Below are 26,847 nucleotides of genomic sequence, written 5' to 3'. Positions count from 1 at the left end.
GATATAAGACACTACTACACTGAGAGCTTGACAAAGCGATTTAATATAAATAAGGGTATGTTTCCCCATTGCATTTAGTAAGTAACACTTAGGCATTTAGATGAAAAGTAGTCCCCAACCATAATATGACACGAATTGCAGATCAAAGGAGAGGATAAAATATGTAGAAATAAACCAGAAAATCAACCCCCCACAATAGAAGGCAAGAAGAGAAAAAAGGCATCTAAAGAATGCATATGCATTAACTGAGCTAATCAGACCGAAATGTGCGCATGTAGGGCAAATAGAATAGGAATCCCATCTAAAATTACAGACTTCAAAATATGGCTAGAGTTGGCAAAAATGTATTATAAAATGGTGTAAGAAATGATATCAGCTGTAAAGTTATAAAATTAGTATTGTATAGAGATTTAGTAGTTATGTAATGTTGATGAATGATGTACTGCGTGGAAAAAGTTCATAATATGACCATGTACTCTATGCACTTTACGTTCGCATGAGACTGTAGCACTTTTATCCGCACTGGATGTAGCTTTTGTGCTCCAGCGGCAGGGCGGATATGGGATTGAACGGCCGACCAGCCCGAATTTTGTAGGCCCGAGCAAAGGTCAGGCCTCAAGTCGGGCTGCGGGACGTTAAATCCCATGTCCGTCCGGCAGGGCGTGAAAGCTATTCGCAAATAGTTTACATTTTTATAGGTTTATGGTGGCAGCCATTTAGATTGACTTATTTTTTTACACCGTGGGCAGTGAATGCATATTCACGCCCGACAGAGGTGGGTTTTGATTGGTCAATCTGCCTTTCCCAGTTGTGAATAGTCTATTAGCTCTTTGCAGGTGGGTGTTTTGTTGTTTTTGAGATGAATTTGTATTAACTTTGAGGTTTATCATTGTGATATTGGTGAGATTAGAACAATAGCAGATACTGTATGTTCTCTGGTGCCATATACTGCACATAAAAACCACACATCAACCTAAGGTAGTTTTAAGTATACTAGGAGGCTGGACATTGATGTCGGGAGTAGCTTGCAGCCCTCACATGGTCTTAAGTTACGCATGGGCGGATGACAGCCCTGTTAGGTAGACCACAGTCCTTCAAAAATTGGCAGTGGATGGGTCTGAAAGTGTTGTGATAATTGGGTTTTTGTTTCCAAAGCAGATTTGGAGAATATGACGATAATGCACAATACAATGTTGGATGAATGAGGCGTTCTAGAACGTGCTTGGCCAATCCTGAAATTTGGTACCTTATTTGCCCATTCAACTATAATCATGGAATTAGATATAAAGTTGAATGACTCTTAGCAAATAATGGGAAGCAGAGGTACAGCCCTGGTATGAATTGTGAGTTGGAAATATATGTGGATTAAGATGGAAGTGGAGGTACACGGGGGTAAGTCAACTGAATTTGAGGCTCTTTTGTGAGATTAGTTTAGAAATGGAAGCACACCAGGAGGACGAGTAAGAATTGTGAGGCTCACTCGCGGAACTTGTATACTGCATTTAATCATGATGAGTCTGTGCATAGGAAGGTGAGCGAAGGGAAACTCGGTGTGAGAAAGGAAGCACTAGCACAGAGTATAAAAGTAATGCACAAATGGGTACAATAATAGGTGCAAAGACACCCATAAGTTAAGAATGTGGATATTTATTTGCACTAGGAGACTACACTGGAAAACGTACTTGCTTTCCTCGTCCAGGAGCTGAAGGAGTCCAGTAGGCTTCCGGCTGATAAGTTGGATACAGCTGCTGTTGTCGATGTAGTCAATATTATGCCAGCTGATTCCTTCTGCTCTGTACTCCTCCTAAAATGCAAAAAAGAGGAGACATACGAATGAAACCTCCCTATATATACTTGAAGCAGCTTGCTGTTAAACAGATCCCACCTATCCTGCACACAGGAAGTAACAAGAAAACAAAAAAAACAGGTTCCATTTGCAGGATAAGGAAAGTAAAATGAACACCAATTTCCCCTCAAAAAGCAACAATCAGCAATTAAGCAAACACACAGAACATGACATAAATGCCACCTCGAGGAACATGGAAAGCAAGAATCAAAAACAGATTCTACCTTATGGAACCAACGCAACACAACACATCTTCCCCCTCAAAACATGAAAAGACACACACACACACACACACACCCCCACACACACCCCCAAGACATTAAGAACACATTATCAATGGACTGTGAAGTGGATTTTACACACCAAAAGAGTGAGAAGCCCAATTTGTCGACCACATTCGAATGGACTTCCGCACTGGCCATGTATATAGTATAACACGGTCATGGGCTTGACCCTGTCAGGTGGGAATAGAGACCCTTCACAGCCTGGGGCAGGAGGCCTAAAAGCATATTTACCGATCTTGGTAAATTAGTTGGGAGATCCCCAGTCTCTGCCCACCCCAGCCCCCACGTGTGTGCTGTGATGAGTGCATATGGTGCCACTTTCAATCAAGCTTTACTGTTCCACTCTGTTGCCGTTACAATTTCTCGTAGTCTCGTTTCAGAAATACTAAGACCAACAGGCCTTGACGCTGCCAGAGATGCCTGCAAACTTGACATGATTTTGTGGCCGAGATTATTGAAGGTGAGGTCTTGAGTGAGCGTGGTGCCAGTTTGTATAAGTAAGGTTGTGAGTGAGTTCATGCTTTTCGGGTTGAGTGAAAGGGGCTAACTATAGAGAGACGTGGGTGAATGAGGGGGAGAAAGTTATAGGGAGAGAGAGGAGAGTGAATGGAGGAGAGAATGTGGAGTAGAGAAAAAAGAATAATGAGAGAGGGGAGTGGAAAGAAGGGAGGGGGGAGGAATAGAGGGGAGAGTAGGGAGGTGAGAAGATATGGGAAAAGACAGAGGGGACAGGAGAGAGAAGTTGGAAGACGGAGAGCAGAGGGTGGAGAGAGGAGAGTATGAACATTAGAGGGTCAGACTAGGAGAGTGGGTGGAGATAGGAAGGAAGACATGGAGAGTGTCAAGAAGAAGGGATAGAGTAGGGAAGAGTGGAGAGTAATAATGTCTGGATAACGCGAGAGCATGTAGAAGGCGAGAAATAAGCCGGGGGACTGTGGAGGTACAACACTGATACAATATTGCCAATCCTTTACCAGCTTCTCAAGGGGAGAAGTTGCATAGAGCACCCCCTTAGGAGAACTCCAGAGGGAGTCAGGAAGAGAAGGCTATGACCGTTGGTCCCGCACCATAGTCAGCTTTTAGATAGTAGGGTTACCTGTTGCCAGTTGCCATCCTGGGGGATGCCTGGGCTATGGTGGTGGGAGCCCACAGAAGGCCCATCAATATATCTCCAGCCCTGGCGCACTACACTGAGAAATTTGCACATCTTATATTGCTCAAAACCATTGAACCACACCTTGGAGTCTGGGCATTTTTCTGGTCATCTGTGACAATTGTAGATATAGAAAGGAAAGGAGGGAGAAAAGATGATACACTCACAAAAAGGGGGAGGGAAGAGGTAGGGGCAAAGGGTAAGGAATCCCCAGTTTGTTTGTAATGGAGTTGCACCCACTCTACTCTCCTTTTTGGGACATACATTGCTGCTGTAATGCTGGGTTATTTGTCTAGTGTGCTATGCTAGCCCATGTTTTTGCTATGTGGATATTCAATGCTACACTATGCTATCTTTGCTATGTTTTGTCCTGTGTTGAAAATGCTATACTTTCCTAGGTTTGGTATGGGAAGCTAGGTCATGGTTTCCTACATGTGACAAAAAAGACTGAACAAGAGTGTGCAGACAGCACGATCACTACGATGCGGCATGCAAAGCCACCAAACGCTCCATAGCGCAGCTGGTGGTTTACAACCTAGACCACCAGGGACGTTATAACAAGACTTGGGCATGTAAAGAGACTAGACTTACAAGAGGGAACCCGAAACTGACTCCCTTAACACTACCACAGACATTGAACATAACTGACAGCCACTGTTCCAAAACAAGCCCGTGTAGGAAAAAGGGAAGCGGGGCTTATGCCAATATTTAACAGGTCTCCTGCTATTGTCACACCTGGGGTGAGTAAATATTTGGCCAAAAACATGAAGTGGTTGGCGTTTTGGGTGAAGTCGGTCAAGGACCAAGAGACTAGCAGGAGGAAGGAATGAGGTGCAGATTGTGGAGGCGATTTCTGCAAAAGGTGAGGTACTGGTTAGTGAGTCCAAATGGCACTGCAGTGTCAGAATCTACAGTAGTGCGGCAGGTGTTGTTAGATAACAGTGCAAGGAAAGACCGTGAAGTGAATGCAACAGGGAAAGTTTACTTAGCTATTACAATACTGAGGGTGAAACATTCACTATTTACTAACCTGGGGCTAAGGACGCTTAGGTTAAGGAGGAGGTACAGAAAGACGAGATAGAGTGGGACGGCCAGAGGCCCAATTGATATTTCAATAAAAACTCTTGAATTGTCTCTGTGGCACGGGGTAACGCTTGTGCCATCTGTGAGACACCATGTCATGTCATATTTAAACTGATGGGAGATATTGGGCCTCATTACGAGTTTGACGGTAACCATGCCGGAAAAACTGGCAGGCTACCGCCGGACCCGTATTACCATTCCGCCTCTGATTCCAAGAATCACTGGGGCATTACGACCCCGGTGACCCGGGAATTCCAGAAGCGGAATTCTGTAAGTACCCATTCCCATGGAATCCCATAGGACTCCACGGGGATGGGGACAATGGAAACACTGGCTCCGTCTATGACGGAGCCAGTGTTTCCATTTGCGCCTGCAGGTGGGTGGCGTTACTCCTGCCAGGTCAGACCTGGCGGGAGTGACACCTCCCGCCTGCAGGACTCTGAATCTGCCAGTCCGGAAAGAAAGTTGGCAGCGTTTTTACCGCCACTGTTCTTTCCGGACCAGCAGGGTCGTAATGAGGCCCATTGTGTGGAGTTGGCTCTGTTAGACTCCATGTGCTTTGTCCCAAATGCATCTGTGCCGGAAATGCTTGAAATTTTCACTTTTGACAGGCGTTTCCTACTAGGCCCCGGCCACTCAAACTCTAGTCTGGACCTTAACTTCCCATACCTCATTTACACCCAACCCTGCTCCACATTTGTCTTAATTCCCCCTTCTCAATTGCAAGCTTGCTAAATTGCATTTTTGGTTTTAAGGGGGTTTTGCTTTTTTGTGTTCTCATTTATTTAACCTACCCTTCATTTAGTTTTTTGAGACATGATGCTGGCTTTTGTTAAACAAGTTTGTTATGTTTCATTATGTCTATTATATTGTCATGTTTCACCCGATTGTCATGCTGCTCTGTACAATGCAGACAAGTGAAACAGCCAGAAGGCGACAGGTAGCACTGCCAAAAACACCAAATTAAATAAAGGATGCATGTGAGAAGCACTCCGCCCATGAAATGGGTGATTATTCCAAACGTACACTTGCAAATTAAGCTGGTATGCAGACGTCACACCCCTGTTGGAACTAAAATCCCCCTGCTATCCACTCGATAGGACAAGGTAACTTCCTCCCTGCTGAGAAAGGTAGACAAGGCTGGATTATACAGAAGGTCCGGGCCTAGCAGCCACCTAATGTAGAAAGCGCTGGCTGATGAAAGAAGGTCCTTTGTTATTGTATGCTTTGTGAACCAGACACACGGCTTTGATGCATTATTGATGAGCAGCAAGTGCAATTGCCAAAGTGCTGATGAGATATGATCCCATTGGCTCAGATGGAGCAGCAATTTAGCAGCTGTGTTGTGAAATAATTATAGCTTCCATACGTTCTGGGGCTGAGCGCTAAGGAAAAAGGAAGAAACAGAGGTCGTGTGGTGCATCAGTTCCATATTGTGAGGAGTCAGAAAAAATCTCGGACACATGTAAGCCATGTTTTTGGTTAAAGACTTTTATTGACAATAAAAGGGTTGGGGAAAAGCACTCTCTGACACTGCTATAAGAGGAATTTCCCAACCTAAACCAAAACTAAGGATCTGTCTGTGTCAGGATGTCAAAATCAAAACATGTGTCCAAAAGTTCGATTCTGGCCCTCACATTAAAACTAAACTATAAAGGTGAAAAGGGAAATGTCTTTAACCTTTGAAGCTCTTGCAAAAGTGTTCATAAAAGAATAAATGGTTCCAACACAAAGGTTCCACAACAGGGGCTCCCTTCCCCTAAATTTCTCGTCAACAAATACAACTGTTCCTTGTGCCATTCTTGGCCTACAATAGCACTGTCACAATCAAAAGTTCCCTTGCATTGAAAGACTGTCAGGACTTGGCTTTTCCTCATACGCTTAACACAGTTCTGATATTCTTCTATTTAGGCGTTCCTGTTCCCTACACACTTGTAATTGCCTGGCATACCTCCCTGCCAGGGCTTCTTGTAGTTACACACTTGTGATTGCCTGGTATACTCTCCTGCCAGGGATTCTGTTTGTTTCACAACTGTAATTGCCTGGTATATTCTCCAGCCAGGGTTTCTTGCATTCACATGGGGTTCCTAACCATTTCCACAATAGTATATTTACTTGGTTGGACAGCATATCCTCTTGATATATATTTCAATTTGGTGTTCTCATGTATTTACATTCCATACATTCACCTACTAACAAGGGTTTTAATTCTCTTCACCTTTTTATAGTTAGCTTTTTTCGCTAACTAGAACTACTTCTTTTGCTTTCTTTGGTTCTTGTTACTGTTATTGGTATTTGGTGGCTTCACTGATATGCCCAGGGGTGTGTACGAACAAGCCACATAGCCAACCAGTCTCAACTATGCGAACAATAAACTGCAGATGTGCCATGCTGGCAACACATTTTGGGGGATAGTTTATGTTTTGTTGATAAACTATGCTATTCAGCATGCAATGACTTTCGTGTTAATGCCCAAAGTGCCAAATGTTTACCATTCTGAAATTATTGTACCCCATGCCACTCATAATTATGAACTGGTGTACACGACAGATCAAAGGCACCCTCTGAAACCACGCCAGGGCACCACCCTGCCCAACATCCAATACCATCTACTAACCTAAGACCAACACCACACAATCATTCTTGAAACTGCATTGAATACATCAATGCTCCCTTAATCTCAAATTACATGACGTTCATGCATGAATGAGTCTGGGTCACCACACTAATTCTCACTTAATACCAAACATACCTACAGCAGAGTATGCCCAGGCAGGCCTCAATATATACTGCACCTCCGAAACACCCACAAGCCTACCCACACCCAGAGCGTGTGCTGTTAAAGCTAACTTGCTCTCCTCCCTCTACTTCTACTCATTTCCCAACCTAAGCCAACCCATCTCTTGTAGGTACCTAACGGCATGGAGACAATGAAATTGGCAGATGTCACACTGCAGTAGGCCCAAGAACATAACATAACATCACACAACAAGGCTATACTAGCACAGACATCAAAAGTGTTCGACAACAGCAGACAAAAAAAGCAAAGATTCCACATATAGCACCTCAAAGATATGTAAAGGGATAACCTCACTTACATAATACCACACAGACTACAGAAAGGCAATCCTCCATAGCCACACAGAACTCTCCTGTGAGAAAACAAAAAAAAGAACCCCATTGTGATTCTAGCTTGGAGAAGACAAGAAAAGCAATCTGGCAAATCATACTGGAGGACAAATACAATGCCATATTGTCTCTATGTATGAGGACAAAATAAGGCACTCCCACATGGCCACAAACATCCTACCTTGCAAAATGCAAAAAAGAGACAATACTGCATTACCATCAAGAGTGAACATTACAAAACCTTGAACAAAAGAAACACTCATGGCCACATAGGACCCATCTAATGAAACCCAGAATGAGAGACACACATCCACTCTGAACCGCAGCCACTTGATGAGCCAAAAAACAAGAATCCTGCATGGTTGAAAACATCCTGCCTGAGAAAACACAAACAATGTACATTCCAAAGAAGCTGCAAAGTCGGCTTCCAAGGACACAAAAACACAATCCCACGTGGTAACACAGATTGGGCTTCAAGTTAAATTAAAAAGACAGCATGACATGGACACATATATCCTACTGTACATCACAAGAAAAATGGCTCCTACAATAGATCCCACCTCAGAGGACACATACAAAAGACAGTCACACATGACTGCACACAGCTTACACTAGAGTACAAAGAAATACAAGCCCTACTGCCAAGATAGATCAAATCGTAGCAGAGAGAGAAAGGCATGCCACAAAAGGTGCAATGTCATTGGACATGAAAAGCAATGACTGGCAAAAAGCTCGACAAAGGTTCCATCTCCCAGTACACCAACATTATCAATTGCACGAAACAACACACATTCCAGAAAGCACAAGACTAAAAAGAGTCCAGAAAGTAATATCATCACCCCTCAATGCCAGGGACAGTGAATCCACCTTACAGGTGTGTCACTGCTTCTGCATTTGTTGAAGACTCACTTTTTCCGCCTTGCCTTTCCATAAACTCTGTTCCTGTTTTCAGAATATTTAAAATTGTTTAACGATTTTAAATTTTGTAAAAGGTGCTGTTCATGCTCCCTTAAATTGGACAGATACATAATCAGAGGCAGAAATGTCAAGCTGCAAGATGAACTAGGCACACAAGTACTGAATTACAAGTAAAGCATGGGGTTGATGGAAATTGACAATTGAGAATACCACCTGATGGACATAGAGTCCTGCAATGGATAAAAGAGGCAGGCCGGTTCCACCTAACTTGACTTGGAACAAAGTTACACAACAAAGAGCGAAACATCATCCAACCTGAAGGGACAGAAAAAGCAGCAGCAACCGAACAAAGAGCCAGAAGTAATATAACAAGCAGCAGCAATGAGTCAGACAGGTTACAACTGTCAATGGAAGACAGCCACAGAACTAAGCCACTAACAACAAGTCCGTGGCAGCAGAAACAACGAAGATACAGAAAGCTTCCCCTAACATGATCACCGCATCTCTTTGCATATAAGGGAATTAAAACACCCAAATATCCCTGGCCTGGCATACAGTTATCTGCCATGTATCAGAAGGAATAGCTACACACGTTTAATTGTAGTTCTCCATCATGGGTATATGTATTACATTCATCAACACTGAATAGCTTGGGCCTGTGCTTACAGCGCATATGTGCAGCAACCCAGGGAGTGGCGGGGCATCCTGGGAAGGTAGGGAGTGAGGCTAGGGGGTGAAGCCGGGGGTGGGGGAGGGTGAAGAAGGCATGCCAGGGACGGGGTTAGGAAGAGGAGCAGGGTGCAGTAGCGGACTAGCGGGAGAGTTACGACCAGGGGTTGCGGGGTATCCCCTGCACAGAAGAGGGGAACTGAGAGGGAGCAGGGTAGATGGGCCTATGAGGTTTGTGAGGGTGCCCACCGCACGAGAGGAGGAATTGGGAGGAGCAGGTAATGACCATAATAAATTGTCGCAGCAGAAAAAGGATACGATGAACCAGGCTGCAGCAGTCTATCATGGATCTAAAAATAACATTTTGAATGCTTTTAAACATGGAATTAGCAAACAGGGTTTGCCAGGTGCAACCAGTTCACCCCTAATACAGAGTTGTGAAAGTTGAGCCTCCATTTATTCTCCTGTGATAGGATAAGAGTACAACAGACAGGGTCTTTTCTTTTTTCCAAGATTCACTCAAGAGAGGTTTTCACTTAGATAAGTATAGCCATAATGTTAAGTTATACATCTTTTACCCTGCGTCCATCACCACTGTAGTGTTCTTCAAAAAAAAAAAAAAATACATGTACACAATCCTTGTTTAGAGCAGTAGAGAAAAAAAAGGCTTCCTGTAAGCACTGACAGTTACTTGAATAACCTTTAAGGAGGGAAAAGAATGACAATTTATTTTTAGATAGATGGGGTAGGGTAGTACCTTTTCTGTCTAGCAGGTAGTTCAATTCAATAAACACGTTATTTCAAATTAGGCCATACAAGTAAATAGACAAAAAATACATAAGAATAAAACATTTCATAAAGATTTTTAAAATAGTTATCGAGACACAGCTTTTCTTGTACGTTTGGCAGTCCGCAGATACTTTTCTATTGTCCAAGCTCCTACCATATCCAGAATCTGCAGTAAATGCATTAAAGCCAGTATTCATTCTCTCAAACCCCTAGTTAAAATATATTGGAAATTATATTTGAAATCGATTCATCTGTCTAGGAATCCAGTTTAAATATTCTACTATCTGGCTTGTCCAGATAGAGGGCCACATTGATAGGGATCTACATTTAAAACCATCAAAGATGTACCCAATATTCAGTTCATTGTTTGCAGCAAAGTTCGGTGAAGATAGAGGAAGAGAAAGAAGACGTTTCAAAAATACGTTGTCTTGAGATTGAAAAAATAAATCATTAAATCTCTGAAATTTCAAATATCTGTACCATAAAGAGCAAACGCCTTTGATTTAGCTGTATGAAGTCTGATCAGTGATTCAAATGCCACACCAATTTCTGGTGATAATTAAGGCCCCCGAAAACTGGGTCATACCCATCTTTTTAGTATCGATGTGGGCTCTTCCTGACTATTTTTCCCGAAAAGGTAATTCACAGATATTTATAGGTTTTCACTTATCCAGCTTAAGGCAATTCGGAGTAAAAATGGCCAAACAATGTCCATTAGCTACGATCATCATAGTTCTGGATATAATGACACTAACTGTTAGGTGCAGACATGTCATGAAATCTGTTTAAAGGTGTATGAGTAACTTCAGTGCTTTAGGAGTACGCGCTAAAAGTACCAGATCGTCAGCTTAGTTTAGGACCGGGATTGGAATGTCTTCTACCCTGGGTACGTCCGTTGTTACAGCTTTCAATTCACCATCTAGGGCATTCGTGTAGATGGTCAATAGGAGGGGGTCTGATGCACAGCCTTGACAAACCCTTCTTAACACCTTGGAAGATTTAGTACATTTGTCATTTTAGCCATAGCTAAATGCTGCCCCTTTATCATTATGGAGTAATTAAGAGTATGGACAGGAGATCTGATGGTGTGTTTAGCTGCTCAGGGACCCCACACAAGGCAGTTCTCCAGCAGGTAATGCAAGCACGGCCTTTCAGCAGGCACCACAAGAATAATCTTATACACTTGAAGGCATACATTGCTCTAGTGTATAGGCTCCTAAACTCAGATGATGTACACAGAGCCGATGAAGGGTTTGATGTCTGTGCTGAATGTATTTGGGGCCTGTGGTCAAGTTACACTAACAAGTTTAGAGGTATGCAAGCCCTCAAACTGGACAGCAGATCCAACCCTCATGGAATCTTCCTGCATGACCCCTCTAGTAAGAAGTTCAATTTCTTTCCAACTACTGCATTTACATATCTCCACATTTGCATTTGTGAATTTGCATGTTTTCTTTGAAAATGGGGAGCAAGTCCCCATACGACCACGCCTTTTAATTTTTTCTATTCATTGACTTTTTTACAACTGTTTTACTCGTTCCCTATAAAATACACATCTATGCACATGAACTGCACATAAGTGCATATATATTTGAAGATAATTCACCACAGTTTAAGTACAAATGGTATGGGTACTACGAGTGGATGGCAAGCAGGGGCTATTTGAAGCATTGCTGGTTTTGTCTGCTCCAATTGGTTGTCACATTAGGGTGGGAAGGAATTGGAAGAAAAGCATTCAGAACCTCTGCTGACAAGCCAATCCAAAAGGCTTACTCATTGGACCGTCTCTCCATTAATCCGAATGTGGATCTCTTCATTTTGCATTATCAAATGTTGCAAATAGACCAAGCTCGTGAGTACCACAACAGGTGAGCATGTCTGCAACAACAATGTCTTCTAACAATCTTTGATGGTCTTCCAGCAATGATAAGGGTTTCCACCTGAACAGTCTGTACTCCTGGTATGTGCATTGCAATTGTGGCCAGCTTCCCCCTGCAAGCAGCTAATGCAGGGTTGTTCGAGATTACCATAACAGGGCTATGGGTATTTGTGGTAGGTCAGAAGAAGCTTGTGGACTCTGATTAGACATTCTTCTCATGATTTTATGAAAAAATGTACATAAAGCCTTTCATTCCCTATTCTACAAGGCTTCCCTACCTAAGAAAACTAAGGTGCTTGTCAGTCGTCAGTGAATGTCTATATATGAAGAACCGTCCACTGTCCAACTCTAACCTATCTTACCCGACCACTATTCCAAGATAGGAGAAGGTCTCCCGTCTCCTGAGGTTTCTTGGCTTGTCTTTCAGCCACTCTTAAACAGATGATCACTTTTGGCAGTTCAATCCATTTGTTTAAGGTGTTCTTGACTGTGGGTTTCTGCTCCTGCTTTTCCTTATAATGATTGAGCCTTCTCTCTTTCCTTGTTTTTTTTTTTCAAAAAGTATTCTTCCCCTCTGGGATATTTCTTATATTTCTAAACAGTTCATTTCCCTTGTATCTTTCCTTCTCAGCATCCTGGCATATTCTCACAAAGTTTGATTATTATTACAGTCCTCTTTTATTAAAAACTCTTCTGTCTCTTGGGACCTTCTTGATATACATTATAATCAGTTGGATAGTTTCCAATACATTTGTTTTGTAGGTTTCTTTTTACTACTCTTCTTGTATGTTCCTTTTCCTGACTGCGACAAGTAGGAGATTATAATGGATTCTCAGTTTCTCTTACTGCATCTTGGTTCGCTTTACTCTCTTGATTGTGACGAGTATGAGCATTCTGGTAATGATTCTCATTCACTCTTCCTACATTGTTATTCTCCTGACTCTGACGAGTAGTAGTAGTTCAGTAATGATTCACACTCCCTTCCCCGGTTGTCCCATTACCACCTTACCTTCCATTTTCAGGGTTAACGTCACCGGGTTCTACACAGGTTCAGAACTAGTTTCCTTTTCTCCCCTTCCTGGCATCTTGCGTCTCTTCGCCAGTTTCTCTTTCCTCGTTTCTTCCTAGTTGGCCGCCTGCTATCTCGGGTTTCCAGTCCCGAGTTCGCTGTATGGGTTTGTTCTCAGCGTAGTTATTTGGATGTGCGGTCCACCGCGAATCTCCCATGGTCACTCCACCACTCTATCTCAGGTCTTCTCGGGAAGCTGTCCATTCGCTTTCTTCCCTGCTGCGTTTCTTGTTACCGATCGTAGCATGCCTGACAGATCTGGGCTCGGCACGACTGCAGAACATTGCACATCTCGCCTCAGCTGCTCATAGCCAGTGTGTGTCTCCTTCTGAATCTCACGGGCTGTGTTTTCACTTCCCCAGACTCTGCCCCTCTCCGTGATGACGTAGCTGAGGGCTTCCCCTGCGTAAGAAGCCATTCCTTCTTCTCTTTCTCTCGTTGGCTCTATTTGCCTCCATAGGGCCTTCTTCGTCCCAGTAGACAGATTTTAAAAAGGATATTTTCCCTTTCAGGTTGACAGTAACACATTTTAATTTGTTCTTCAGAGGTTTTGTCATCAGGAAGATATACTGGTATTATCTTTAAGGGTCCTCTGGGGAGTTCCTCCTGAGAACGGGAGTCCTTGTCCCCAAAGAGGGAGTCTCTCCCCGTGAGGACCTGCTTGCCTCTATCCCTAGGGAGGGTATTGCGGAGCGGGTTTACCTCCCTAGCCCTACAGGGGGAATCCCTCTTGGGGAGAAGAGATGAATTGCAGCGATTCATCAGAGTTTTTGTCCAGATTTTTTTTTATTTAAATGCTCTGCTGCGCCTTATTCCGATCCTCACTCTGCATTCGTGGAGATGGTAAGGTAGGCAATTGCAGTGCTCCATCAGAACCCTACCATTCGTGTTAACCTATAGAACCCAGCACTCCCATGTATTTGAACTAGAACTAGTTTTGCATTCTTCCCTGTAGCCCAAGTGTTGTGGTTCTCCATTTACTGCTGGGTCTCAAACTTAGGCATTTTTTCCCCACCTGGCAGGTCTCTCAAATGTGTGTTTTAGATCAGCAGTTGTGTCTCAAATGTAGGCGTTCTTTCCCACTTGCCAGGTTTCTCAAATCTGTGTTTTTATGCCTGCTGTTAAATCAAGAAGTACTTCCATAGCTGCTCTATCGCACTTATAGGGGTCTCTACATTTACTGTTTTTCCTCTTCTGCTAGGTGGTGTCCCCTCTAGCACAGTTTCAGCTCGGAGTGCCTCTCCACCACAGTTGTATCTGTCAGGATTCCATGGCACATTTCTAGATTTTCAATGAGAAATTACTGTAGAAAATCTGCATTCAAAAGAATTAAGTAAACATTTATTTTTAATCATTATTACATTATTAGTAGGAGCATTGGTTGAGTGATGTTTGATTTTGGGTTTAGTATTTTAATGTGTCAATATTGAGATATGTTTCCTTAATGACAACTATATACAGGAAGTGCCTACTTCCCCAAACCAAGATGGAGGTTCAGTGCAACACAAGTGATTGGTAGAAAAATATTATGAGGTAGTTTGGAACATTTCACAACATTCTAAACTGCCTTTCATTCCAGTTTCTTTAAAGGAAGGTTGTAGTTTATGTAGCTCTTAGGATATTTAGCATAAGTTATTATAAAAATCTTTTTTTGAGAAAGAATTTACAATGAACTTAATTTCTACAGAAGTTTTGTTTATGAAGATATCCTTGTTGAAACTTCAAGACCAAATTACAGATGAAGCAAGCTAAGTTATCTACAGTGAAATGTTTCTATCTTCAATTGTCTCAGGAAGTAGTTTATTTTAAATTCTAAGAAACTGTACTTTTCTGCATTGATTTTTGAGAACATTTATTTTAACTCTACTGCGCGCATATTCTATGAAAGAAAATTCTGATGTAAGTTTATTTTTTCCTCTCGTGGCTTCGTGGGCGGGAAACGAAAGTGCGTTTATTTTTTTTCCTCTCGCGGCTGCGTCTACGGTTAATGAAAGTTTAGTGTAGATGTTTTAGAGCATTAGGTCAGGATATTTATTGTGACATTTTGTTTCTAATTTAGCTTTATATTTTCACTTAACGTACGCATGTTATTTTAATTAGTATTGTGATGTATTATACTTATAACACGCGCCTCTTTATTTCATTTACTGTTGAATACAATCCTAGTCAGGAATCTGTTAGAGTATGCTCGTACGTTCCACTTTAAAGTTTTACTTCCTGGTTTAACGTACTAGTGTTGTCAAGTAGCGTTTCGAGTGGCGTCGTGTTGAGTTCCGGCATTTCTCCGTGAATTCATTTACTTTTTGTGGAGCGGTTACTGAGTGTTGCTACGAGTTACAGTGACCGTTTGAGCTCGCGGCTTATTTTTGCTTCGTGTCATTATTTCTACTTCGTTCTGAGTGCGCGTACGTCGCAGTCTTCTAATCAGCTGAATTTTTTCGTTTTTTGTGCATCAAGCCATCTAACCTCCGTGGAGCATCCAAAGTCTACAATACAGTTTTGAAGGATATTTACATATGCAGATACAAGAAAGTAAAAGCTGATAGTAGAATTATTCAGAAGAGTTATTTAACAGAGACTTGAGAACTATAGTAAAACATTTATTCTTCAAGCAAGCAAGCTTCTGACTTTCTACAACATAAATTCAAAGAATATCCAAAGCATTTCAAGAATATTGAATATTGACCTTCATTGTAAATTCAATTATAGAAATCAGAACAGCATCTAAAAATACAAAAACCAAACTATAAATGCCTATCAGCAATCTAGCATAGGCAGCAGGTACATGATAATAGTTTGTTAATATTATTAATAACAGAAGTCTACATACAGAAAAGAGTTTATTTAATCTGTATATTTTTTTGTGCTTAGATTTCACAGACACACGTTACTGATGAAACTTCCACAATCCAGTTACAAAGAGTTAACCATCTACTGAGTCTAATATTCTGGGAACCAGTGTCGTGTCTTAAGAAACAGTGAAGATCTGCAGTTGTTATTTTCTCCACCATTCCCCTTGGGTTTGCCTGTTGGGTAGTTTTATATTTTATGAACTATTGAGCAGGCATATCAAGGGGGTCTGGTGGGCCAGCATCACTCCTGCAAGAAGATCTAAGATATGGACCTGACAGTATCCCATTCCAGGGTGTTTCCTCCCACTTTTGATTCCTACAATTCTAGGTGTTATCCCCAGCACGTTGTCCCAGTTTTCTTAGGGGTCGCCATACTTCTCTGGTGCCTCAAGTCCAAGTCTTCAACCGTAGACTGTTTTACCCCACTTCAGGGTGTTTTTCCGACTGATGTTTCTCTAAGTTGGGGGAGTCCACCATAGTCAGCATTAAGGAACCACCTAGTAGCCCTGTCCCCTTAGGACCTTTCCCCCAACCCACTTTGCTACCGAAAAGACCTCGAACGAGCCACACTCGCCTCCTCTCCACCTGACAATAACTACAAACAACAAACCACCAAGGAATATATTTATATATATAATTAAATAAATAACAACACCAACAGAAACTCAGAAAGTGTCAGAGGTGGGAAAGGGCCCCTAAGGCCCAAAACAAAGCACAAACTGAATGAAAAACCACTAAACAACTTTAAGAGAACAGAATGACGTGAGAGAAAACGCAAAGAAAGGATAAATGGAATGAAACCACTCTAGGCAACCATGCTGTCAAACACCAACACAGCGACAGAGCACACACTGATAAGCACAATAGAGTAAAGAACAAACTAAAAAACAAGACAAAAATAATTATACCCAACACCATACCTCGCAACAGGCCACTCTATAGGAGAGCAAACAGCCACCATTGTAGAGGTGGCAATTGCAGCAAACCGAAAATATACTGGAGGGGAAGATAGAGCCTATTCTGCACACATCATAGGAGGGACAAGTGTATCACACCGGAATACACGAGAGGGGAAGGGATACATGCTACAGTCAATCAAAACAGATGGGAGTAGGATAGGGTGCTGCCACTAACAACCCCTTCTAAAAAAACAGATCCTTCTGCACACACCTATCAAATTCCTAACTAAACACAAGCATCACTCTACAGCATAACAAAACTGCACATACTTCACTACACCACAACAACGAAACAAACCACACATAGCCTCGCACAACATCACATGACAACTACCAACTGAAAAACACACCTATGCGCAGCAAACGCTGTCAACCGAACGGAAGCTGCCAACAGCACATCACAGCTCTCTCGCCTCTTTTGCCTGCAGAGTTCTGCTAAATCCCCCCCGCCCTCTTGCTTTACAGAGCCGCCAAAGCGCCAATGAACCATGCAAGTGGTGACAGTGTGCATTACAAGAACCGTTTACATAAATTAACATAACAGTATCCTTCCTCCGAGTTTCCTCAGGGAGTACACTGCCGTGATATTCTCCATCAAGATTAGCACAGTACAGGGATGTAGTGGAGAAAAACAAACACTTGAGCCTAGTATACGAACCCCCGTTCCAAGAGGTTGATGTGGAAGATTTTCTCTTGGTTGGAACAGATTGCCTTAGTCGACATCTCACCATGTAGGCCCACAGACATTCAGTCAGGATTCAGTTACCACTGCCTGTCTCGGGATTATCTTGAAGGGGACAACCGTTATCAAGTTTAACTTTCAGCATAACCAGCGTAATGGTTTCTTTACTTTTGTGGAGACTGTCAGATTCTCCTCCCAGATGTCTGCGATCTAGGACCATTGATCCTCCTGACATTCCTGCAATAGCTGCATATGCGGCCAGCTTTGTGCTTGGAACAATAAAGATGTAGGACACCTGGAACTCAGAAAAGAGGTCACTTGTCTCATCAATGAGTTTGAAATCAGTTACAGATTGAAGCACTTCTGGTGAAACGATTTAAGTCTTTCAGCCAAAGGAGATTCTCTTGGGCTGTTTCCGTCTGTAACAGCCCCAAGTATTGAAGCCCCTCTACTAAGGTTGGGGACTCTCTTTTTCAGGTTCACATAAAATCCCAAGCTCTGACTGACCTGGTGCCCAATCTGAAAAGCTTTCCGTGCATTCTCGCACAAATTTCCTTTTATAAGGCAATTGCCTAAGTAGCGGTAGACATACATTCTCTTGATGTTTCTTAGGTGAGCAGCAACCACGGACGTACATCTAGAGAAAAAAAGAATGGAGCAGATTTGAGGCTGAATGGAAGTACCTTATGTCACAGGTGCCACAGAAAACACAGAGTCTCAATGACAGTTCAAGGGTCTGAGATTTTGGAGGTGCTCGGGCCATCCCTCCCTCCCTCCCTCGCTTGTCTTGCCACAAACCTCCTCACTAGGCTAGGCATCTGTAATACTTGGTTAGTGCTACTGATTGTCTACTGTCTAAGCTCCGAAAATAGCAATGGGTCCCTAAATGGAGGCTCGCCGACTCCTTCAGTACCCCCTTTCCTCACTCTCACCAAAGGTTGGTGTTCTAATAGGGATTATGGTAGTGCCTTGCAATTGCTCTGTAGGATATAATTGGCTTCACTCCACACCCACCTTATCCGTCTACTCTACCTGCTTCCTCTCCCTTAGCTCCTCCCACCAATCTTCTGTCCCTCAAATGTTTCACTCCTCCTCTCTTCTGCCTCCATACTTTGATCTTAACTCTCTTTCTGCATCTTAACCCCACTAATACTACTCCTCCCACAATGCTACTACTCTGCCTTCTTCCACACTACTCCTCCCACACCACTACTCAGTCAACCTCCTTTCCCCTTGACCAACCTTCTCAAACCTTACATTATCCTCTTTATACTTGTCTCACACATGCACCCACTCACACTGCAGACCCACTATCACTCCTAAGGCAATACCTCACCTGATGCACAAATCGCCCTCAACAAGCCACGGGACCCCCCGCCCCCTTCCTACTGCTGCGCTCTTGGCCCATAACCTCCAGCTCCTGTAACCACACACGACAACCCACACTATCTGTTTCCTGTCCCGTGCTTATATTCTCCACTCCATCTAGGGATTGGTCATCGCTCCCGGTCCAATCCTGTTCTGTGCTCCCCTCCCAGTGTCTGTATGTGTAGCTCCCCTCCCAGTGTCTGTATGTGTAGAAAGAAGTCTACAAAAGGGGTGCAAGCCTGTCTCACTTGCTGCGTAATGGAGATAGCAGTGCTTCAATGTCTTTTTTGTTGTTTGAGGTCCGTTCCCGGGGACCAGAAATGGTAAGGCGTGGGTGTGAGACAGGCGAGACAGGCATTGTATCAAGAGACGACACAGACAAATGAAACAGTTCGAAAACCTTTATTGTCAATGGTCAGGATGGTGTAATGCCCAACTTGCCCTAACTCTAAGATGGGAATGTTCCCTACCAGAAAGAAAAATAAAGGAAGTCTACGTCTGTCAGTCCAAAAACAAAATACTGTCTGTGCTTGTCCTCACTTCTACAGAAAAATAGGGTAAATGGGATTTGGCCATCTCGGTAATATGAAAAGTAAAGTTAATGTGGCAATTGAGCCTTTCTGCAGCTCCTTTTCCCAAGTTTAAGGCACTCAGGATTATAAAGTTCCACAAGTCTCTCAGGTTTCACTTGGCAAAGAAAAGTTCACTGTACCTTTTCCTGGTAAGTTCTTTAGGCTTCTCCGGGTCTCCTTTCTGTGAACCCAGAAGCCCTCTAGTTCAGACTATTGTGCAGCTTCTTGCTTTCATTGGGCTCCCCTGGTTGTGCCGCAGTCAGACCGCACTGTCCACCCATTACAGGTCGGCCTTTAAGGTGCCTTATCCTTAATAGAGTTCTCTTTTCCTTATACTGGGGTCTCTGCGGCCAGCCTGGATCAATCTCCTGCCTGGTGGCCACCCCAATGCTTTTCCAACACTCTTTGCTTATTTTGGGGTCTTTGCTGCCAGCCTGGATCAATCGCCCGCCTGGTGACAACACGTTTATCAGTTTTGGGGATGCTGCTCCCACTTCATTTCTCGCACAGCTCCCCCTTTTTAGGATCTCTATTTCGCTCACTTCTTGTGTCCACGCACAGCTCCCCTCTTTGCAGACACTTCCTTTCTTTACACAGAGTTATTTGAGAATGTGTAATCATAAACATGACCACTCTGCCACTCTGCCACTATGCATCCTTGCAATTTCATTTGTCAATTTCATCCGACATGTCCCCAGTCTTACGCGTTCGGGCTGCAACGTTGTATCTTGCTTGCTTATTTCAATACACACCGGGCTCTCACTGCGCTTCAATCATCTGTGGCATTTTCTTCGTTTTTGGGTTAACATCTTTGTAATCTGAGGTCAGGGTCTCCCCACCTGCTCCTCAGACACTCCTGGGCTCCTATCCTGGCCCAGGGGGAACAAGCATTTCATTTTACCAATGGAACAAGTGCTCAGCACACCTCCCGGCTCCCTTCTTTGGTGTTCTCTTCTTTGCTGGAACCAGGGGTTGTTCGCTACGCTTCTCGCGGATGCTTCCTCACACAGCATCTCGGCGTCCCTGTTTCTTCCAGCTGGTCCTGGGCAGCTACGGCTCCTCAGCTCTCCTCCCAACTTAGTCACTTTGCTGATTGCTAGTGTTACTTTTTTACTCTCCTGAAGACTCGATAGGCTGCAGGTGGGCATGGTTGATTTCAATTGCCTGACCCTGCCTGTCCTGGTTAGTGGGACATGGCCTATGAAGATGTTGATGTGCCTCTATCTGCACCCTCTTTTCCCAGTATCATAGTGTTTCTCATAGGAAATCTGTACTCCTCTTGATTTCCTCTTCTTCGTTACAGTACTTGAGGGATACTTTGGGAAAGAAGATTGTGTGTCTTAATACATCCTAAGTTGAGGGGGGGCTTGGAATGTCACTGTCAAGGAAGTGGGGATACCATATCTCTGGTCCAGGGGTGTTCTTAGAATAGGAAATTGGTTCTTTCACTCTGGTACCCTCAGTAAATGAGGTTAACAGGGAAGGAAAAGATTGGTTCTCACAGTAGTTTATGATAAAGGGACAGGAGGATATGTTCGGGTTATAGTTAGAAAAAGAGGTTTATATTCTCTTGCTTTCCTCTGAACGTGCATGTCTGACGGAAGATCTTGGGGTGGGTTAAGACATGCATGATGATATCCTATGACAGTAGAGGGGAGGTAGGATAGATTGGGATTAGGAAAAAGGGGATGCCAGATCTCATCTTTGGCATCACATTTCCATTCTTCAAAGACCCTCCATCCCAGTAGTACCCCTTCGCAGGCTCATTGCCGTGGTCAGAATCTGGCAGTCTTACCCTTCTCTTGGTTACCTGAGGGGGAGGGGGTCTTAAGCGGGTTAAATTTGAGAACGTCGTCAGATTTCTCACATGGGTAAGTATTCTTTATTTTTTTCTTTTTGGTCTGTGGTGGTCTAGAGTAGCTTTGTTCAGCAATGCGGGCTGGTCAGTGTATTCTACCATGCTCACACTGCAGGTCAATTTTTTGGCCCTAGCTGTGCCTTTCCCCCCGTCGGGTCTCTGTGGGGTGGTGGTGGCTCCTCTTCGCATCTTCATTACGCAGAGCGGGTGGCTCTGGCGTTAATTTGCTCCCTTGGCTTTCACTGACATTTCTTGGCATTACTCCTGAACCTCTTGGAATCAAAGCGAAATACTGGTGGGTATATGCACTGAGAGGTAAGGCGGGAGAGAGGAGTCTACAAAGACACATAGGGGAAGGTCAGGAATTGGCGCCCTCATGGCGGACTGTTTCCCTTCCTGCTCCATCTTCCTCCCATGGAGAGTTTTTTTTTTAAACCTAATGACAAGGTCAAAGGCTTGGACTTGTCATGCTTAGCACTAAAAGTGATGGCTCTTTAGCATGGATTTCCCAAAATTTTGAATGATTCAATGCAAACTCAATGTTTTCCCGAACTGCTAAGATTGCTGACCATAGGGGTATTGAATTCACTGGTGTAATCACCACCACTGGTTACAGTAGAACACACTTTGCATTGCTGCTTCTTCAGCTCCAAGCCCATGAATTCAAGGGTGTATGCCTCTGTTTGCAAGCGCGCCACTTCAGTAGTGTGGGTGCCCAAATGAGAGAAAACAGACAGGAGGTCTAATGGTTTTGACAGGTATCAATTTTCAGACCAGTTAGTCTTGTCCAGTCCACAGTGACAGACCATGGGACTAGCATTGTGCAAACAATTCCGACACATCTATGCTACACTAATTGTTTAGTCAGAAACGAAGTATTCCTCTTTTGTGATGTCAAGAAAATGTTTTTGTCATTGGGTCGGAAGTCAGCTTAGTGAATGAAAAAGAAAGGTTTCTATTGCATTGTCCCACAAACGTTGCGAAACTAAGTCATCAAAGTCTCCTCTTTGTCTGCCGGTGCAGTAGGTAACGATGACTAAGAAGATGAGTATGTAAATGTCTTCCTTGCTACCAACACCACCAATTAATCTACGGGAAGACTCTTAATGAGGAAAAGAGTGCAAGTCAGGGGCCCTGTATTTTTGTGATATCTCTATCAATGAACAACAAGGACTGGACAGAGACATTTCCCCAAGGTGGCTTCTGAAATGGTCAGCACCAAAATGATTTAAGAATGTGGAAGTGCAAAGGCTGTAAGGTCTCAAATATAAGTGATGTGGGCCCTTGCACAATGGAGGTAGCGATATTCAGCTTCACAGCTACTGTCTAGGAAACCGCTGCAAAGATTAAGGGCCTCATCTTGAGTTTGGGGGTATATGCAAAAAGTGGCAGCAATGAAATTACCGCTTCTTTTACCATATCGCTGAATAAGGAGTCAGCCCTAATTCTGCTAGCAGAATTAGCGGCAGCATATGGAGGAATCCGTGCCGGGGCTAATTCCAACGGCGGAATTATCACTGAGAATGAAAATGGTATTTCTCCTGTATTACAAGTTAAAATACTGCCAAAGAAGGGCGGTAATACCACCAAAAACACAGTGCAGTTACCTCCACCTAAAAGGTGCATGTACAAGAATACAGGGGATGGAAAACAAGTCCCAGGTGCACCCAATACACCTGGAAAGACTACAAAAGGCCTGCACCTGACCCAAAAACACTCTCCAACCCCATGCTGCCATTAGCTGTTGTGAACTGGGACATGCAGCTCCTCCTGTTTCACATTGAGCTGCAGAGGCAGGAACAGCAGCAAAGGGCGCAGAGAGGAGCAGGAGGAGGACACGGCATGCAAGGCAAGAACACATTCCCCAGGCCAGGCCGTCACCCTTGGCATTAACTGACAAACAGCTGATTACTCTGTACCGGCTAAACAAGGAGACCATCGATGAGTTACGCTGCCTGATCCATGATGACATACAGAGCAGGATCATAACTGCCTTAAGCCCGCTGCTGAAGCTTGCGTCGGTCCTACACTTCCTTGCTACTGGCAACTTAAAGCACATTGTGGGCATGCTGCATGGCATGTTCCAGCCTACATTTTCACATGTGCCTGTGCAGGTGCTTGAAGCACTCCTGTGCCATGCCTTCCGATACATCTCCCTGCCCACCACCCCAGCACCGATAAATGCCACAAAGGCATGTTTTTCCCCTGCAGCCGACCTGCCCAACGTAATAGCAGCTCTGGAATGCAGCCATGTGGCGTTGGTGACCCCCCAGGCATCCGAAGATGTATACCGCAAAAGGAAGCTGTATCACTCCATGAATGTCCAGGTCGCCTCCAATGCTGACCTTGTGATCACACACTGCTGTGCCCGTTTCTCTGGTTCCACCCACGATGCCATGGCCCTGTGGAACAGCACACTACCTGCATACATGGAGAGCCACAGAGGCCAACAGACATGAATACTGGGTGAGTACACACCAACTAATCTTGCAGCACTAGTAAAATGCTTAGTGAAAGGGGGAGGGAGGGCATCAACACAACTGATCAATGCATGCCATGTCAAGGCCCTGTATATGCAGGACCTGGCCTCTCAATCTGCACATGACAGCCACCAACCCACAGGACTAGGCCAAGGAGGACAATGTAATTGTAAACCAGTGCTGCATATCGCCCCAAAAATTAAGTAATACACACACATAGGACTGCATGAACCACAATGAATAGGGAACACATACCAACACATCCAATGTCACAGTTCAACACTGCACAAAGACAAGGCAACAGTAGCAGAAAGTGATTGCATGATTGAATGTAACCTGACAATCATGTAGGTGAAGCTATAATGGAAGGAAAGCAGAAACTGCAAGCACGCACAAGAACAAATCGCCCATCAGGGCACATGCTCGATAGCAATGCACAGGCCCAACACAGGCAACGTACACCCGCAATGACAATCACAGGCCATGAAAGTGACTGCTGCCTGAGAGCTGTGCGCACAGTGTACCACGGCAATGCATATGTACCCCCATAGTATATGGCACTATATTCAATTACTGGGCTAGAAAACCATGTTGTACAACTATGCGGACAAAATGCATGAAGAGCGTGTCAATCAACAAGCCTTTTGAAAAGGAAACTCGTCCACAATGCACTGTGACTGACACCTGTGCCCTTGCAGGTAACTCTGGATTAGGGTGACCAGATGTCCCAGTTTTGCCAGGACTGTCCCAGAATTGTGCCTTGTGTCCCCTGTCCAGAGAGTTTTCTTATATAAAAACCCGGTCCCGGTTTTGTCACACAGAAGGGTGTCAGTCCTGTTTTTATTAACCACCACCAATTATGAACTAAATAAACATCATTATATTTTAAGACCTTTGCAATCTGAGGATGGGTCTCGAACCCCCAAACTTCCAGGTACCAGCCATATGCATGAATGCATGCATGCTTGCACCACAGACACTCGGTGAGAAAGAAGTGAATAGCAAGGCATGTAATGTCAAACAGGGCAACAGCTCCTTTGTTATTTATGTGCTCATATCAACTGATAAAACCAAACACATTTTATCCAGATACTGTGGGATTGTGGGAGCGGAGGGTTGGGGTAAGAAGGGGTAGGAGGGGTGCGTGGGTAGTCCTTTTATGCTGTTGGCCGTCCTGTTTTTTTGTCTTGAAAATCTGTTCACCCTAAAGGAGGTGGCCTACAATGAGACACGTCAGGACCAGGCTGTGCATAGAGCAGACCTTAGGCCTGCTAAAGGGTCGTTTTTGGTGTAAACACCGGACGGACATTGATGTACAGGTCAGAGAAGGTTGGACAAACATTTATTGCCTGTGCCATGCTGCACTACATCTGCCTCAGGTGAAATGTCCCCCTACCCCCTAATGAGGACATGCCACCCCAGAAGACAATGACTCACTACCTGCAGGTGCAGTGCTGCCACACAGTGAGCAGGAGGAGGGAAGCGATGGTTGCCTTGTGCGGCAAGGACTAGTAGTCACATGCTGCTCACCTTTGTATAGAGCTATGTATTGAATAAATCACAATCACACAATGAGGAATGTCCTAGCATTGCTTCAAGGTTATTAGCCAAATGGTTAGTTTATAATTGATCCAATAGTACATTTGACCGAATTCGGCCAATACCATTGGATCGATTATAAAACATACCGAACATGTGGAGCGGGGGTTGCAGGGATTTCCCCCGCTGCCCATGTTCGGTATTTTTGGAATTGGGGAAGTTGCAGGGGTGTCCCCCGCTTCATCAACATGGGAGGCGGGGGACCGAAAAGAAAATGAAAAAACAAAAGGGGACCATGCAGCGTCTGATCCGATCCACTTTAGAAGGACGGATCTGACGCTGCACGGGTGCAGAGGACTTGGAGGCAAGCAAACGGGTAAGTAGGGGACGCATTTCGGTTTCATAATTATTGGGGTTGTTTGCTCGTCTGATCATTGTTCTAATGCAAGCAGATTTATTGCGGCCAGTTCTCTGCGAACAATTATCAGACAAACAACCCCAATCGGGTTCGAGTGAACTGGAATTTAATACGTAAGTGTGACAAAAGACATCCTCAACATACCCTCCCCACCCACCTCCGCCACTGCCAGATCTGCAACCCACACATACACCCACTCCACCTCTCCCCAACACCTATCGCTAACACACCATGCACTTGGGTGTCTGTCTGTCTCCATGTGCACCTTTGTCAAGCTTTTTGCTAACCCGAGTTCAGGCAGACGAAGGAGATGAAGAGGTATGCTTCTGCCAACGTTTTTGATGTAAGTTAGAATCCTGAAGAAATGGCCGTCCCTCTCTAGAAGCCACGCTGCCCAGTAAGAAACCCGGAGTAAGACTCAAGTGGGAAAAAACCCATAACAGGGAAAAACCCACAGGATGATGGTAAAGTCCAGGTTCCAAGAGGTGGATTTCTAATGTCCAATTGCAATATGTGTTTCCAACAGGAGGCAAGGGAAGTATGAGTTACTGAAGAATTCGACTTACACGCACTGAACAAGGTTGAAATGTTGAAGGAACAGAGTTCCTGTATACAAAGGAGCAAGGAGAAGGAAACGGAAGATGCAGTGAGCGGGTAGGCAAGGCGAAGCAGGAGCAGGCTCTGGTTAATGAAAAGTAAATACACAGAGCAGCAACACAACAAAGTTAAGAATGCAAAAAGTATATTGGAGTACAAAACAAATGCAGGCAAAAACCAGATCCAGCGAGGAGTAAGGCAAAGAGTCAAGGCGGGATCCGGCGGCAGGCTGAAAGCAGGGGATTCCAAGGATAGAAGACAAAGGGGGAACAAAAGTGGATAACAAGGCACAGAGAGCAGAAACAAACACTACACGGAAGTGCAAAGGTAAAGGCAACACAATACCCTAGTGTTGAGATGCGCAGCGGCTTCAGTGCAGGATACCTTTGTAACCTTCAGTCAGCCTGGGAGGAAAACACAAGCCTGGACTTTTGTCCAGCGTGGCAGCCATCTTAGAAGGGAGGAGGCAAGCCGTTTTCGTATGGGGAAACCTCTGTTCATGCAAGAAAGACCACAAAGGTTGAACCGTGACAACCTGTCACTGCTCCATTGTGTCCAGCCTCCTCCATATTGCATCCAGTGAAAGCTGCGCTTTGGGTTGTGGGCTAAAGTGACGGCCGAGGCTGAAGCAGGGTGAGTCGAAACCCCTGTCACCTCCACTTGCATCTGTGTCACCCTCTGACTCCAGGTCGCGCTGAACATG

At 44.2% G+C, this 26,847-nt stretch overlaps 1 protein-coding gene across 7 annotated transcripts in view; it reads right to left on the bottom strand.

The window, feature by feature from the left end:
• Positions 1-26,847, bottom strand: part of MYO9A (myosin IXA) — a 1,154,601-nt gene that overhangs the window by 562,806 nt on the left and 564,948 nt on the right. For all 7 annotated transcript variants that reach the window (XM_069624659.1, XM_069624658.1, XM_069624661.1 and 4 more), the window contains one exon: positions 1,683-1,804. In XM_069624659.1, the coding sequence (XP_069480760.1) occupies positions 1,683-1,804 (122 nt within the window). The remainder of the gene's footprint in view (positions 1-1,682; positions 1,805-26,847) is intronic.

This window comes from Ambystoma mexicanum, chromosome 11 (assembly GCF_040938575.1).
Source record: "Ambystoma mexicanum isolate Mex_15411 chromosome 11, UKY_AmexF1_1, whole genome shotgun sequence".
Lineage (NCBI taxonomy): Eukaryota > Metazoa > Chordata > Amphibia > Caudata > Ambystomatidae > Ambystoma > Ambystoma mexicanum.
Note: the sequence above shows the minus strand (reverse complement) of the source record. Positions and strands in the feature narration are given on the sequence as shown.